The sequence below is a fragment of the Peromyscus leucopus genome, chromosome 10 (genome assembly GCF_004664715.2).
Source record: "Peromyscus leucopus breed LL Stock chromosome 10, UCI_PerLeu_2.1, whole genome shotgun sequence".
Taxonomy (NCBI): Eukaryota; Metazoa; Chordata; class Mammalia; order Rodentia; family Cricetidae; genus Peromyscus; species Peromyscus leucopus.
Window position 1 is genome coordinate 79,483,814 of NC_051071.1, and position 16,648 is coordinate 79,500,461.

The 16,648-nt window shown below is 49.4% G+C and overlaps 1 protein-coding gene across 10 annotated transcripts in view; it reads left to right on the forward strand.

Annotated features, from left to right (window-relative positions):
* The first annotated feature begins 2,809 nt into the window (after positions 1-2,809).
* Septin11 (septin 11) overlaps positions 2,810-16,648 on the forward strand; it is an 88,651-nt gene continuing 74,812 nt past the window's right edge. For all 10 annotated transcript variants that reach the window (XR_003735872.2, XM_028881933.2, XM_028881935.2 and 7 more), the window contains exon 1: positions 2,810-2,964. Coding sequence is in view for 9 of the 10 variants with exons in the window: in XM_028881933.2 (XP_028737766.1) it covers positions 2,938-2,964 (27 nt within the window). In the remaining variant the exon portion in view is untranslated. The remainder of the gene's footprint in view (positions 2,965-16,648) is intronic.

Here is a 16,648-nt window from a genome sequence, read left to right on the forward strand (position 1 = left end):
CTAAGGGGGATGAAATGAAGGGTCTGATGGGTGCTTTATCTTCAGGAATGTTTTATAAGAGACTTTGACTTCCTATCAAGGTGTAACATTCACTTGAAAATCTCTCCAAATAATCAGGGGTCCCACTAAAAAGGAGAATCGATCCTACACCAGTCACAATGTCAAATATTCATTACATATCTTTTCTAAAATGAAAATTGGAAGTCACTTCTATAATTACTAACCCCTTGGGCTCTTCACTGCCCTCAGAATCAAGTACTGAATTCTGCCCATGCAATAATGATTGTTCACAGCCTTAGCCCTGCTTCCATCTCCATCCAAATGTGACTCAACATTTATAGACTATGTAAATATTTATTGATCATTCAGCTTTATTGCAATGTTAAGTTCCTTCCCAGGGGGAGACACTAGCAACATCTCCCCTTCCTCCTAAGGTCCTGAGGCAAAGTGAGACACCCTTCTACCAAAGTTCTCTGGGAACCAATGAATTTATTGGGCTTCCCTGGACCACAGGTAACGGGTTACTTACTGGAGGGTAGGTGCTCCCTTTCTAGAGGCCACATCGAAAACGGACATCACCCAGCAGGGATGAGGGCTTTCTGATAGATAGATCCCCTCTCTCCTAATCTATCCAGCCTATACACGCTAGCCCTTCCTGAAGGCCAAGTGCAGTTGAGGCAGAGGTACACAGAAAACGTGGTAGTGACTGGCTGGATACTCCGTGAGGTTCCTGAGCCTCACTGGCCCTCTGTGAGGGGATGTAAACAGTCAACAAGCACAGCTGGGACCATCTTCTGCAAACAGGTACAGCTGAAGGCCCCAAGATGGCAGTTGTTTGGCTCAGAGGATGGTTCTGTAGAACATGCACATTGTGGGCTAGAAGCCGGAAGACAAAGGCGCACTCTTACCTTGAGTTCATGTGTGTACTATGACAACCTCCCAACTGCCTAGTTCATCTGCAACAATGGCTGGGGTGCCCAGTAAGTCATAGTTCCTGCCTGTTGTCATCTGAAGGTATAGACAGCACTAGCCTCCCTTTTTAATCTTAAAAGTTTTCAGTTTGGACAAGAAATTATACATCAGCCTTTCATTCACCTGCCCTGCTACCCTCCCTCAACCAAAGAGCAAGAAAGCATTGGATTAGGGTCACAGGGAAAAGGAATTCTTGTTTTTGAGAGCTCTTGTACAGCACCCGCCCACGTGACATCTCACGACCCTGACAGGGTGTGTGTGTGTGTTTGGCATAAATGAGGTCCCCATTCTCAAAAGATGTGCTGTCTATAGAACAGCAAATGATCAAAGCCAAAGTTAGTGCAGGCCTTATGTCCGAGCCCCTCTCAGTCTTCATCCGCCACAATCCGTCAAGGGTGGGATTCGCCTGGGAGGCTTCGTGCTCCTCATTCACCTACCAGAGCAGCCCAGCATCCGATCAGCGATGCAGGGCCACTCATCCTCAGCCAAAGGCTGGGCAGGGCGTCTGAAGCCTGCGGCCCACCGTGGGTGGGACAGGAGAGGTACACTTAAGGACCCCAGAAACTTAGATGTTTGAAGTCTCAGTTCAGACTCTGAGGTGCCCCAGTTCAAACAGGCAGTTTGTTAATAGACCTAGTTCCCTTGAGGGCGCGTTCACGTGGGCTGAACACAGCCCTTCAGTGCCTCTTTTCCCCGTGCTTCAACCCACCTGGTGTCCTCAACTCACTCAGGTAGCTATCCTCTTGTGGTCCTAGGTCCCGTGGGAATCTACAGCGCGGGACACCCCTCAGTGTGACAGCCTAGGTCAGATGCATGCACAAGGACCCCACCATTTCGCCTGCCACCCAGACACCAATGCTCCAACATCTGTTGGAAGAATCCTTCCCGATGATGGAGGAGCTACCCAGTCCCACACGCTGTTCAGTCGCACCCACTTGTCGCCCGCTTTGCGCCTTCACCTTAGCCCCACACCCCGCAGCCAGGGTTGAGCATGCACGCCTCCTCCGGCCCCTGGGTCATCTGGTCTGTCTCCGGGGATCTAATGACGTCGGCTGACCTCTGCGCACCAGTGACCTCTCCAGTGATACCGTGGAAAACGCTCTGGAGCAAGCCCACAACGACCTAAATTCTCCAGCGGGCACCGGAGTTTTTCTCCTGTGTCCAGCAGCCGGGGGTTGGCTCGTCCACGGCACCAACTACTACAGCCTCTTCCTCTCCAAAAGCGGTCCCCAGCCCGGCGACACGCCACAGCGACGGCTTCCAGCAGCTAGCTTAGTCTCCTTTCTGATGGGAAGCCCAGCAGACCAGCAATTCTTTGCTTGTGGGGCACGCTCGGCCCTAGTGGGTTGCCCACCACACCTTCTAAGCGGGTTCCTCCGGGTAGGGCGTGCCACCAGGGCAACTTTCCTCGAGATGCAGCCCCTGCGCCCAGTAGTGCCCTAGCCTGCCCGCCCCACCCCATAGCAGCTCCAGGTGCCGGCTCCGCGCAGCGCGTGGCAGCCCGGGGTTGGGACCTCCGCGCCTAGGCTTTTACGCGGACTCCAGCATGTGTTGCAGCGGGTGGGGAGGCAGGCAGCGCCCAGGCTCGGGACGCCTTAGTGGCACGGAAGAAAGTCACAGGAGGGACGGTGGCTGATTCTAGAGAGCCTCATCCTACCAGCTGACCGGGCTGATGGTCTGCCCACTGCGTTCGAGCGCTTGGCCGGGGCCGGGGCGCTCCATGCACCCCCGTCCCGGGGCAGCCAATGGTCGCGTCCAGGCGGGAGGCCATGTTGCTGGAATAAAGCGGGCGGGGCGGCGCGGGCGAGCAGATGCGGCTGGAGGCGCGCGGGAGCCGGGCGCGAGCAGGGCGCAGCCGCGAGGGAGGCGCGGGGGAGGCCAGCGGGAACCGGGGCGCCAGCAGCAGCAGCAGCAGCAGCCTGTGTCGGCGGAGAGCAGTCGGGCGCAACCCGAGCCGCAGTCGCGATGGCCGTGGCTGTGGGGAGACCGAGTGTGAGTGCCGGGGCCTCGCTTCCCCAGCGCGCTGATCCCGGGGCGCCGGGTGGGCTCCGCTTCGGGGCGCGTGCGGGTGGAGACTTGCGGGGACCATGAAGGGGCTCTGGGTGGTGGCTGCCAGGGCTGTGGGTGTGTGCATGCATTTGGGCGCGCGTTTGGGGCGGAGGGGAGCTAGGGGAGCCGGCAGGCTCAGAGCCTACCTGATGCAACAGTAGATCTCCTTGGCGCGCCCCTATTTCGGGGATGCGGGAGGAAAAAAAGGACCCCTCTGCGAGGCGCCCTTTAAAGGGGTAGCTTGAGCCGCTGCTTTCCCCAGCTACCTTCCTCTCCCCGCGCACACCGCTCGGCTGGTGATCGTGGAGGAAGGCGCCGGCTGCGGAGGGTTCCCTCGCGGTTCTCCCGCGCCCCGGGGGCGATCGGGGCATGGGAATTGGGAGCCGAAGCGCTGTGTCACACGGCTGTAGAAGCGGGTCCAAGGGGTGGGATTTCCGTGGTGGCTTACCCCCGGTGTATTGTGAAATTCCGGACACCCTCAGGCGCCCACCCGGGTGACCCGGCCCTGCCCAGGATGTGGACAAAGCCCTAGACACACACACAAAGTTTTCAAAGGGCTCTCTTTCGGGGTGGGTGGAAGTACTGAAATACTCTGCGGCTGGCAGGCCGGGGGCGGCGGTACTGAATGCGGGGCTCGAGGAAGAGGAAGGGAGGGTGGGTGCCTGGAGGAGGAGTGCCCCAGCTCCCGAAGGCGGAGGGGATGCTCCTATCCCGACTCTGGGTCGGGGTACACGCCACGGGCCACGCCTCTTGGAGTATACGGCTCTGGGTTTGCGACTCCGGAGCCAGCCAGAGCGAGTGGGACTTTGAGGATGTAGTTCAGGGTCTGCTCACTAGCCTAGGGTGAAAAGGAGGGAAGAGGCGGTGGCGGCGGCCTTTCCTTTTTATTGAAAGGAGCCAAGCCCAGTGGGAAAGGCGGAGTCCTCTTTTCTCTTTCTCATTTTCTTTGTCGACGATCAAAGCCCCCACTTATGCCTGTTCTGCCTTTGGGGCGCCTCCGGTGGAGTCCATCCCTGGCTAGTCCCCCCATCTTCTTTTTCATCCCTTTCGAACTTTGCAGCTGGCTGCAGGTGGTGGCCTGACATTTTGCAGAGATAGAGAAAAGTCTTAGGTAGATGCTGAAAGCTAGGAAAGTCCGGATACTCAGACTCTTGGCTCTTCTCCTACTAGCCCCTCCAGACACCTTCTGCACCCCTGAGGAGTCTCAGCCCCCCCCGGAAGTCTTGGGGTCACCCCTTGCAACAAAACCAAACCACTGGGTTTGGTTTTTTCTGTTGTTTTGAGGTGCTTTGAAAGACTTTTTCCATGGTGAGGAAATGTGCACTGGTCATCGCTCAGTCTTCTTGTGAGTTTGTTAGGCCTTCTGAACTCTATTATATGACATAGCCTTAAGAATTTTGTCTGAATTGTGCTCTTGTTAATTGGTCCTAGGCTGTCATTACTGAGGGAATTTGCATAGTCTCTGTGCCGATCTCTTTAGAAACCAAGGTTAAATCTTGCCCTCCCCACACTTATTTTCAGGGCACGGATTCAAAGAACTAAAATAACAATATGTGTTTTAGCTGCATTGGCAAGCGTCTGGGAATGCAAGTATCCTGTGTAGGGGTGTCTTTTTCAGCAACACTTATTGTGGGTGCATTCTTGAGGGTTGGGGGAGGTGGAAGAAATAATTTGCTGCACATTTCCAATAAATTAGTAGGTTCATATATGTCAGTTAAATAGGAACAATATGTGGGTTTAAGATTTAGTTGTGTTACTTGTAATCATGTCCAACGTAGGGTCTGCTGGCCATATGTGAGCTTAATCCTACAGAGTTCTTGTGTAAGACCTCTCATTCAGATAATAGAGGAGATTTTTAAAGTTATGTGTATACAGAAAAGAGTGCTTCTTTCTGCATATTCTCTGTTGTCACTGGAATTAAGATCAAATTACTTGAAACTTAAAGACAAGACACCCCAGCCCAGTCCCAGTTGTAAGCATGATCAGGAGTGAACTAGGGAGCTGAATAAGGCTTTTAGGAGGCAACTGAGAATGTGTGATCACATTTGCATAGGATGGTTGGGGTGTTTACTCTCTGGGATCGTGGATCTTTTAAGTGGGTGGTCTCTGAAACTTCGGGCCTTCAGAACAGCTCCAGTGAGTGCAGAAGATTCCCCAAGCCCTGCTCCTGAGAATTCTGTGCCGCATCTATAACGCTGAAATTTTTTACCTCTCCAGTCCCTTTATCTGTCCTGGGGTTTGGACAAAAGAAAGGAAAGGGATGGGAAGGGAAGGGAGAGAGCCACTCCGAAGTGGACTTACTCATGAACGGAGTTGCCTTAGTTCTTTAGAATTCATTTAAAAAAAAAATTTAAAAAGAGTTGTTGAGGAAAACATAAATCTTTCTCCTGTCTGTACAAACCACCGTTCCTGTCCAGAGAGAAGAAGAATGACTTTTGGTAAGTTGCTCTCAGTTTTAGACATCCGAGTGTGATATTTGCCGTGGATAACAAATGAGTTTTAATGAACAGAAACGCTTGGATGATGAATGCCTGGTTTTTTTGTGATGGTTTTACATTCTGAGTATTAAATACAGGTTCCTTGTGCTTACAGTCTACTACTGAGCTACCTACCCCGTTCATCAAATGCTGTGTTTTCTCGATTATGAGATGTATATATTCAGTTACAACTGCTTAAATTTCAAGGCGAAGTGCGCACATTTCTTAGGTAGAGAGATGTGTTGTCGGTGACCAAGCAGAAGCTGAAGTTTAATGTGATGCTGTTTATTCCATTTTTAATCTGTGTTCATAGCCTGACCGTTTCCGCACTGGCCTCAGGCCATGGCCCCGAGAAGACCCGAAGCACATGGGGTGTTTCCAGAGTGCACCTAGTCTAGTAAGAGTGCTTTTCTCCTGTGGATGTGTCTCCGTTTTGGATGGATTAGTATTTTTGCATCCACATCTCAAAGCAGCTGTTTATTCTGAACAATGTATGGTAATTACGCTGCCTGGGAATCTGGCCTTAGGTAGATGGCATGTGCTCTCTCTTGGGGCATGGTGTCTATGTTATAGTGTCTAGGAACTAGAAAGACCTTTAGGAGTGAAATGATTTAGTTACTTCCCCAGTGCAGAAGTATTTCTTCCTTTTTCTCCTAACTGAAAGTCTTTTCAACTTTTCCGGCGGAAATGGCATATGATATCCTTCAAGAGATCTAATTACCCTTTCGTCCACTCCACTGAACGAAATGGAGAACCAAGTTGCTTGCTTGCCGATTAAATACTGCTCTTGAGTACCTGCTTCATGCCAGTCTCTGTCCCTGGAGTTAGGGCTGCAGCTGTGGACAGTAAACTCCCTTCTGCCCCGAAGCAGTTAGTCATTTATGTATTCCTTTTTAAAAGGTTCAAAATCCCCGTGTATTAAAGTGACACACTTCCGTGGAATTGTAAGCCGGGGAGAAAGGAAGTATGTGCCTGTTGCTGAGGACAGGAATCAGATAGCAGTTTTTCTGAATCACTTAAGATTTTTTTTTTTTTTCGAGACAGGGTTTCTCTTGTGTAGCTTTGCACCTTTTCTGGAACTCACTTGGTAGCCCAGGCTGGCCTCGAACTCACAGAGATCTGCCTGGCTCTGCCTCCCGAGTGCTGGGATTAAAGGCGTGCGCCACCACCGCCCGGCCTACTTCAGTTTTAAAGATACGATATTTCTTCAAGAGGCGGGGGTCGAGTGTGAGGAAGTCGCGACAACCAAGTGCTGTTGTTTTCTTTTGCTCTAAGCTGCCATTTCTGTGATTTGAAGATGTGACAGCGGATGGAGGAATCTAGGTTGATGTGTGGGGTGAGAGATTAACGGAGCTGAAAAAAGTTCAGGGAAGAGCCATCTATACAATGTATGGATTCTGTGGCTGGAGTGTTTTCTAAAAAAATCATAACTCTTTAGCCAGTGATATAAATTATATACATTGAGGATCAAAAAGTCACGATTAAGAATCACATGGACAATTTATGTGCAGTGATGCTTCTTTCAAAACTGTTTGAAAACCAATTAATTTCTTTAAAAGAATCTTTTTTTAAAAAAAATAATGTATTTAACTGCTATGTGCATTGGTATGAAGGTGTCAGGTCCCCTGGAAGTGGAGTTACAGACAGTTGTGAGCTGCCACGTGGGTGCTGGGAATTGAACCCGGGTCCATCTGGAAGAACAGCCGGTGCTCTTAACCGCTGAGCCATCTCTCCAGCCCCTAAAAGGACCTTTTACATGACCTTTAGCAGTGTGTCCACACGACAGTGGACGTCAGAAGGGAGCACGCCCACCATTGTCAGGGGACAGCTTTCCATCAGCTTCTGGAGGTTTGCTTCCCCAAGCACAGGCAGACCATCTCGCTTAAACTGGCTAATTAGAAACCAAACTGTGTGCCCGGCTGGCCCCGCCTGACCGTCTCAACGCTTTTATACTGGATGCTTAGTGTTGGGCATGGGCCGCCGTGTGTCTCTGTCGGGACAAAAGGGTTGAATGATGGGGGGACTCCACGTTGTCACGATTTGGAGTGCGGGCTTTGATGGATGGGCAAAACCCCGAGCCTTTCCCCCCATTGACGACGCCGCTTTGGAGCGGGCTTCAGTTTTTTCTTTTTTTTCTTTATGGGATCTTAATTTGTTTGGGGGAGAGGAGAGGCTGCATTTGCATGTGGGTTTTTTTTCCTCCCCCCGGTTGGGATTTGTCTTTTGTGGACTTGGCTACACCTGTCGCAGTTGGGGTCAGCAAAGTGGAGCCATTATTTAAGACTCAGGCAATCCAAAGCTTTTATCCTTTCCCCCAAGGGGACCTACTTTATAATATAACCAATACCCTCCTCCCTGCCTCTTTTAAATCTAGATAGGCAGAAAACTTTCTTCCAACCAAACAATACCTCCCCAGACCCACTCAGCGCTGCTGGCAGGCCATCAATGCCGCTTCTGTGGAACGTAAAAACAATACACGGACTAAGGTGACAAGAGGCAGGACTCTGAAAAGGATTTGCTGGGTGTCCAGAAGTACAGTTTGCATTGTTTCAGCCCTGGCCGGAGTTGGAAGCCGGGGTGTGTTCCCTGGTGTGACCGAAATCAAATGCGAACTTGTTTCTGGTGGGAGCGCCAGTGAATGAGAGCATGAGGACACAGGAAGTCGTCAGTGCAGACGATGTCTGTCCACCTGTGGAACTGGACCCCGTGGGGTGGGGTGTGATGAGGGGGGGGGAGGCTCAAAAAGCAGGAAGGCGCCATCCTCCAAGAAGGTAACTTTGGACCCCACGAGTAGGACTTCTGTTCAAAACAAACAGAACTCTGTTGTTTTTCTGTTGTGCAAAAGGAAATTCAGATGAAACTTATTTCTCTTGATAAGTAGTATCACTTGGGGAGGAATTTATAATTTTCTTAGAAATTGAAAACAGTCATTCTTCTCCGTAATACACTTATTTTATCAGGGGTCGCTCCCTCACTTTTTGTGCGCAAGCGCAGAGATGGTTGAGGTGAATCATCACTGGTAGTCACTGTGATTTCTGCCTTTAATTGAGGTATTGACCCACGGGGCTGAGCCTGGCCTCTTAGGGCTGCTGGAGCCCGGCCCCTGTCCTGGAACCCCAGTGGCGTGGCTTTCCCGACAGCAGGGCCGAATGAGGAAATGAAGTCCGAGGTGGCCATGGACAGGTGTTGGTAAACTTGTGATAAGTTATAATAACAAGCGTGGGTAAGCTGAGAGAAAAAGCTCTGGAAGTGAGAGAGAGCCTTTGGGAGGAATGCAGTGTGGCTCAGCTGTGAGCATTCAGGGCTGAGGTAAGAGGTGTGGGTGGTGCAGATGTTTTTATGTAGACATGGCTTCGCTGTTGTTACCTCTGAATACTTTATATCCTTTCATGCCTTACTCCCGACCTAAACTGTTTCTGAGTCTTGGGATTGGTGGAGGGAAGACACTGGAAATCCGCAGACTCCTAATTCTTCAGGGTGGGTTTCTGTAGAGGAGGAGTGAGAGGACCAGGAGAGGACACAGCTTTCACACTGAGCCCTCGGAGGAGAAACCTGAGGACTGGGGATCTCTAGCGGCAACTAAGATTACCAGGGAGAGGAATTCCCAGCCCACTGGATCCTAGGAGAATGGGAATATGTATTAGAAACCAGAGACTCCTTAAGTTTTGAGACCGGTTTCATTCATCTCGTTTGTGTGTGTATTTTTATGCCATATTCATTGGTGAATCTCATTAAGAGTGTCCACTAAATTCATTCTGACCTGATTTGGAAACTTAGAAAAAAGTAGCCATGAAAAATCTTTGTGCACGAGGAACCTGTTCAGAATCTTGACTTGGTTTTTGGAGACAGGGTCTTTCTGTGTGTGTCTCACTAGCCCTGAACCAGGTGTGTAACTGCTAAGTAGCACAATGTGGTCTCAAAATGCATGACCCCCTGCCTCTGCCTCCACGTCCTGGCATATTACAGTATGTGTCTCCATGTCCGATAGCATCTTGATTTTTAAGTTTATTCCATTTAAATTTCTGTTGAAACAGTTATGCCACTGGCCTCAAAATATACAATATAGGGCCGGGGTGTGTGTGTGTGTGTGTGTGTGTGTGTGTGTGGCTGCGGCGGCGGCACACGCCTTTAATCCCAGCACTTGGGAGGCAGAGGCAGGTGGATCTCTGTGAGTTTGAGGCCAGCCTGGTCTAGAGAGTGAGTTCCAGGACAGGCACCACAACTACACAGAGAAACCCTGTCTCAAAAAACCAAATATATATATGTAATATAATATATATAGTGTGTGTATGATATACAAGTGAGAAGTAATGTACACAGGAAAGTGAGGCGTGAGCCATCACACACCTAGTTTGAGGCAGCCCATTGGTGGGTTAAGCTTTGGGACAATGACGGTTATTTTTTCTATTGCTGTGGATAAGAAGTGACTGAAGGGAGAAGGGATTTCTTTATTGCTCAAGGTTTGAGAGTATATAGACCATCCTGTTGCAGGAGTGGCGGCGGCCAGCTCCATGGCTTCTCCTTCACATCATGGGGGATCAGGAACCAGAGAGCCTGAGCAGGGAAGTGGAGCTAGGCTGGAACCCTCAAGGCCACTCCCTCCAGCTAGGCCCCACCTCCCAAAGCTTACACAACCTCCCAAAACAGTGCTTTTAGACCAGTATGCACACAGGCCTACCATCTGTCTCCGTCAGGTTAAAGCTTTGTGTTGAGATAATAAATTGACTAAGTTTTGGTGGCTTACATAGCAAGGAGTTATTTCTTTTCTTTTCTTTCTTTCTTTCTTTTTTTTGGGGGGGGGGGTTTGAGACAGGGTTTCTTTGTGTAGCTTTGCGCCTTTCCTGGAACTCACTTGGTAGACCAGGCTGGCCTCGAACTCACAGAGATCCGCCTGCCTCTGCCTCCCGAGTGCTGGGATTAAAGGCGTGTGCCACCACCGCCCGGTGCAAAGAGTTATTTCTTACTGAAGGTTTTTACCAGTTCCATCTTTGAGGGCTGGTCTGTTTTGACTCCAGCACCCAACCCAGGCTTGCATTTCTGGTGGCCGAGGAGAAAGACATGCTGGATCCTGAGCTGACTTTGATGGGTCACTTTGCCTTGAATGTCATTGGCTGTAGTGAATGATCATCCCAAACTCATCAGGATGAGGATGGATAATAGTCTGGTAAAGAGTAGCCCTGTAAGTTACTTGGCCAAGCTTGCAAGCCACAGATGGGAGGTTGATCCTCCAGGGAGAAGCAGCTAGTATTTTGAATGACAAATTGACCATACTGCCCTATACACTGAATCTTCAGTGGAGCCAGTATTAGGTAGGGGTGTGTGTGTGTGTGTGTGTGTGTGTGTGTGTGTGTGTGTGTGAGAGAGAGAGAGAGAGAGAGAGAGAGAGAGAGAGAGAGAGAGATTTACTCAGCGAAGTTTCATTTCTCCTTCAAGAGTCTTGAATTGAAATCCAGGGCCTTAGCTGGGCGGTGGTGGCGCACGCCTTTAATCCCAGCACTTGGGAGGCAGAGGCAGGCGGATCTCTGTGAGTTCGAGGCCAGCCTGGGCTACCAAGTGAGTTCCAGGAAAGGCGCAAAGCTACACAGAGAAACCCTGTCTCGAAAAACCAAAAAAAAAAAAAAAAAAAAAAAAAAAAAGAAAACCAGGGCCTTTAAAAAAAAAAAAAGGTTGTTAGTGATCTTCCTCTCACTCTCTCAGGCCTCTTCTGATCACAGCTGGTCATGGGGGGGGGGCGGTGATGGCAGAGCAATAAGGAACGCTAAAGAAAGAGGAACAGCCCAGTGAGTTGAAAGCACAGAGTGATCGTGCCTATTGTTCACCCATGCTGAGCGTCCAGTGGCATCATCGCCAAGCGATGTGGTGACCTTCCTAAAGACCTTCTGTCCTGCTCGCTGGCGGCCCCAGCTTGGGGTTTTACTCTATGGGAAATGGCTGCGAGGCCATTAGGGTTTCCAGCTGCTCGACAGACTCATTTCCCTTGGGAGGCTTCCCGAGCAGACCTTTCCCAGCCAGCCTGCCCTAAATGCAGATGTCTCACTTCCTTTCCTTGTTCTCCTTCTGCTGAGAGGCAGCCTTGGAGCATTTTGGGGGGAGACTGCAGGCTGTGAAACCAGGATGCTCCAGCAGGGTTTGCCAAGCTCTGTGACCTTAGGCAGGTTCTTATCTCCTTTGTGGAAGAGTAACAGTCCTTTCCCTGAAGAGTTACAGATTAGATGATTTAGTTCACTCAGCCATGCTTACTGCGATGCCCTGGTGGTCTACAGTGAAACCAGTTGGGGGGAGGTAGGCAGGAGGAAGTGAATGATGAAGTAGTAACAGCTTTGTGTGAGGGCCTGCTACCCCGCTCACATTCCCGCTTCCTCGGAAACCCCCATCGTGTATGGGCTTTGGCCACTTTCTGTCTTTGAATTCCCACACGTCGGCATCCCACTTAGAGTTCTCTGCAGTCTGTCATGGTGTCTGTGCGTGCTCCTAGATTTCTTTAACTTTTTTTTTTTAAAGATACTTACGAATAGTTGGGCACAGTAGTGTACCTATAATCCCCGCTCTCTGGAAAATGAGGCAGGGGAATTATTGTGAGTTAGAGACTAGCCTGAGCTACAGAATGAGACCATCCCCCCCCCAAAAAAAATCTCATAAATAAATAAATAAATCTGTAAATAAATAACAAGGGATTATCAAATATTGATCTGAATGGTAAGGAGCAAAGAGACCCTCATCACGTTGGTGGTGTGTTTGACCAGCTCTTGGGCTTGGTCATGTCGTCTTAGTCTGGATGTCAGACTTGAGGGAAGGGTCTCTGTAGTGTACCTGCCTTCCCTAGAATAAACACTGGCTGAAGAAGTGAAAACTCATTCTCCAAGTGTGTGGTCTAAGACTGGCATTGAACCCGTCCGTGTGTGGAGCCTGCCTCCACATGGCTTGCCTCTGTCTGTCGCTGTGTGAACCTCCGGTAGGTGTAGACTCTAACTGCGTGGATGACCCAGGCTTAGCTTTTCTGACCTCAGCATATCTGGATGTGCGAAGAACTACCATCCCAAAGGGGATCATCACGGAAGGTGGTGGTTTGAGACTTTCACTTGGGTCAGTAAATTGGGCAGTTCTGAGGTACAGGATACCTACCTTCTGAGGTTTCCATAATGAGCCTCAGGCTGCAGGGGTAATTGGCTTCCCAGTCACTGTCCACCAGCTTCTCCTCCTCCTCCTCTCTGTCACTTTCCAGTCTGTCACTCTGGTTCCACCTCATGACACCCAACAGCTGCATCATGTAAGACTTTGTCTCATGTCCTTGCATTTAAGGAAACCCGGGTAATACCACGTTGTTTCTTGTTTGGAGGCTCTTAGACCTCATGCGGTAAAGGAATCTGAGTGTTTTATAGCAGCAGCAGGCTACCGGGGTTGTTCAAACAATGCTCAAGTGCTGTGTGGTGGTGGCGCACACCTTTGATCCCAGCACTTGGGAGGCAGAGGCAGGCAGGGCTCTGTGAGTTTGAGCCCAGCCTGGTCTACAGAGCAAGTTCCAGGACAGCCAGGACTGTTACATGGAGAAACCCTGTCTTGAAAACAAAGAAAATGCTCAAGCAAATTGACCATTGACTAGGTTTTTACCACCATTTCGTGGAGGGCCGGACATCAAACTTTGTAAAAACCAGCCTTTGGAAAGACGTGAGTGTATACCAAGAGTTCTCTATAATTTCCGTGTGTAGATCTTTGGCATGGATCTCTCATGTTCTCAGCTTACATGCGCTTGCTTTCGAGTGGATAACATTCGTTTAAAACTGGATTTACCTATGGAAATTACATTTCTTATTAGTCCAATGTGGAATGATCGAGCACCTTTGTTTTCCCCTCTGTGTAATTTGCTGAGTAAGGATGAGATGGAAAACAGACAGATCTTTAGGATTCTAATCCAGTCCACTCTGATCGCCAGCTCGCTGAATAAGGCACAACTTGAAAGATCCGACTTGTGGGTTTTATCTTTGTGAGGTGTAGCAGGATTGCTTGTGAGCTCATGTACAACAGCCATGTCATGTTAAGAAGACAGAATCTCTTTTCATCTTCCAGCTCTTACCCCCTTTCTCTCTTGTCTTCTGCAGTCTTTCCCAGGATTTGGAGTGAGTGATAGAGATGTCTCCTTTCAGGGCTGGGCTCTCCACAGTTACTCATTCTAGCACGTTGAAGAGTTCTGAGCCTCTGTATTAACCATTGCTCACTGCAAACCAAAGCTGCTCTGACTAATGTTGAGAGCAGCACTAATCTCTGGGTATAAACAAACATTTGGAAGGCAGTATGACACTGTCCATTGAGCAAAACAACAGTAGTAGTCCCCGTCCCTGTCCCCATCCCCGTCCCTGCCCCCCTGCCCCAGTCCTTTTGGGCCTATGACTGCCCTGGTCATGAGCTTTTAACCAGGTGTACAGTACCAGGTATGGATTCTTTGCTGTGGGGCAGGTCTCAAGATTGAGCAATATTAAGGCTCTGGATTAGTTTGTTTGCCCAAGACTTTTTAGGATAATTGCTCAAATGATCTCTTTACTGGGCCAGAGGCTGTGTCTGAAATCCTGGAGAGATTCTTAGAAAGGTCGTCAGCAGGCCGATTCATCTGCGCATCACGGTCTCCCCAGCGTTAATTAACAGCTCTCCTCCAACCCACCTTCGTTCGCTCCGATGTGACATGCGTGTGCCCCAGCAGTCCCTTGTCTATCTGTTAGTCCCACACCGTCCCAAGTCAGCCTCTTAGTCACCTCTCCCCCAGGGAATGTGGCTTGCGGAGTTGAAGCACATATTCATCTTGGAACCCTCTAAGGAAGTTTGGTAATTGTTGGTAGTCAGATTTGCCTCGTTGTGAAACTAAAATTCCTGGGTAGCTTATGGTTTTAAGGCAGTTCAGGTTTCCGCCATTGAAATGACTAATTCCTTTGCTGTCTGCAGCTGCAGCTTGAAACCGGCTTTTGAGCTGCGTGCTTGAGGATCCGCAGCTGAACCGGGTTTTAAAGGAGGTGTGTGTTCTTTAGCATATGTTAACTGTGCATAGTAATGTGCTGAACTGTGACATTTCCATGGTGTATGTAATGTGCTTTGATCACATTCACCCCCGTGACCCTTCTTACCCTCCTCCAGCGCCCACCGAACCCGGTTCTCTTTCCACCTCCTCTCTTCTGCCTTCACGTTTCTTTCTACTCTCTCAAAGTTCTTTTTCAGTCTTAAATTTTTATATCATTGTTAATTAAAATATGATTGCATCCCTTTCCCTTTCCTTCCTCCATCGACTTCCAAATGCCTCCCCACAAATTGATAGCCTCCTCTTCCCTGATTATTATTGTAACATATATGTGTTTATGTATGCACACATATAAATACGACCTGCTGGGTGTGTTTTTGTTGGTGGTATGTTGGTATGGTTTTAGGACTGACCGCTTTGTATTGGCCGACCAGTTCTTTTTTGATGACCCAGTGGGTTTTATTAAGAGTTACTTACAGCAGCCTATGCACCTTACCTGTGGCTACATTATTGAAGACCCCCACCCCCACCACTACCACCAACTAGCTGACTAGAAATCCTCAGAGATGACGCCTTCTGAGCCCCTCCTCCCTACAGGGCAGGGTGCTGAGGGTCCCCGTTGTCTGCAGGTCTGTGACAGTAATCACAGCTGCTGTGGATGTTTGTAGTGGCCAAGCGTGGCAGATAGCAGTCCACACTCTCCTGCCCTTCTTCCAGCTTATATCTCCTTTCCAGCCCCCTTTCCACCATGTGCCCTGAGCCTTGCAGTGAGTAATACAGATGACTCACTCACAGCCGAACAGTGAACAGTAAGCTGGGTTCTCTATCCCAATCAAAGAAGTGGATGGTGACGACCTTTTGACATTATATAGTGGGGTTCAGGTAGGCATTTGGATGAGTTGGCAACGTCGCTAAATACTGTCAGATCTCTCTCTTTAAAAAAAATAAAGTGTACTGTTTGATGATGTCATAAATCTATATAATATGTTGATCATGTTTATTCACCCCCTCTCATTACTCTCTCTCACCCCCTCCTACTCCCTGTGGACCCCCCTAATTCTTTTCATCAATTCCCCTTATTGCTTTCAAGCCTTAAAAAAACAAACCCTACTGAGTTTAATTAAGGTTGCTTGCATGAGCATGGGTGTGAGACTATTTGCTGAAGCATGCCCAGCTCTCCATCAGCTCCACTCCTGAAGACAAATGACTGGCCGTCAGCAGCCAGTAACAGCCTGCTGCTCCTCAGGCAGCCGGTGGGGGAGGAGGACATTTGCTCATGAGTCCCTTCCTCATCCATGCTGGAAATCCTTCTCCTTGAAGAGCTGTTCTTCACTGGCTTTTCCTGTTTCCTGTTCTTTAAGTCAACAGACACTGTGCCCCAGCTGACTCCAGGCCAGAAGAAAGAAGCCCAAACCCTATTTCTTCCCACTCTCCTACTACGACCATACCAGATCCAAGGTCCGTCTTTGGCTTCAGGTCTGACTGAGTTCTACAGACCTGTCATGCCTACCTCATGTCTTAATCATCCTGACAGGCTTTCTCAACCATTGTGGTAGCTGAGACCCCTCTGTGATGCTAGCTAGCCCTGTGTTCTGAACTGTTGTGGCAAGCTTACATCTGACAAGAAAAGGCTGAGACTCAAAAGGATGCCCAGCTTCCTCGACCAGAGGGTCTTGTGTTGTAGTAACTTGTGTTCAGCTCTTACTCTTCTCTTGGATAAATGTGGGAATTTGGCTCCCGTAATCAGAAAGAAAAAATGGGGCTTATTTTATTTCCTCCCTTTTATTGTGGAATTTGAACAGTGCTTGAAAGCTAGCCGGCGGCTTTCTTTCTCTTAGGCTGTCCTTTTGCGTGAGTATTCTTGGGATTTAAGGCTGGGATAGCCGTGGCACACATAGGGACCAGGAGTGGAGCAGAATCCGAAGGGAATGTGTTCAGACCCTGCTGGCTCTCCTCTCCACAGAGCGCTCTGGCAGCCCAGCATGTGCCAACTGGTTTTAACCAGCACACCAGCAGCAGTTTTTAGCTGAGGGCAACAGGTGCGGCTCTGTACTTACAGTTGTGTGCCGAGTGGACCAGTTGTCTGTTCTTAAACCTGCTCATTCCAATTGTAGAAGTCATCCCGTGTGCGCAGCTTAATTTCATGTGC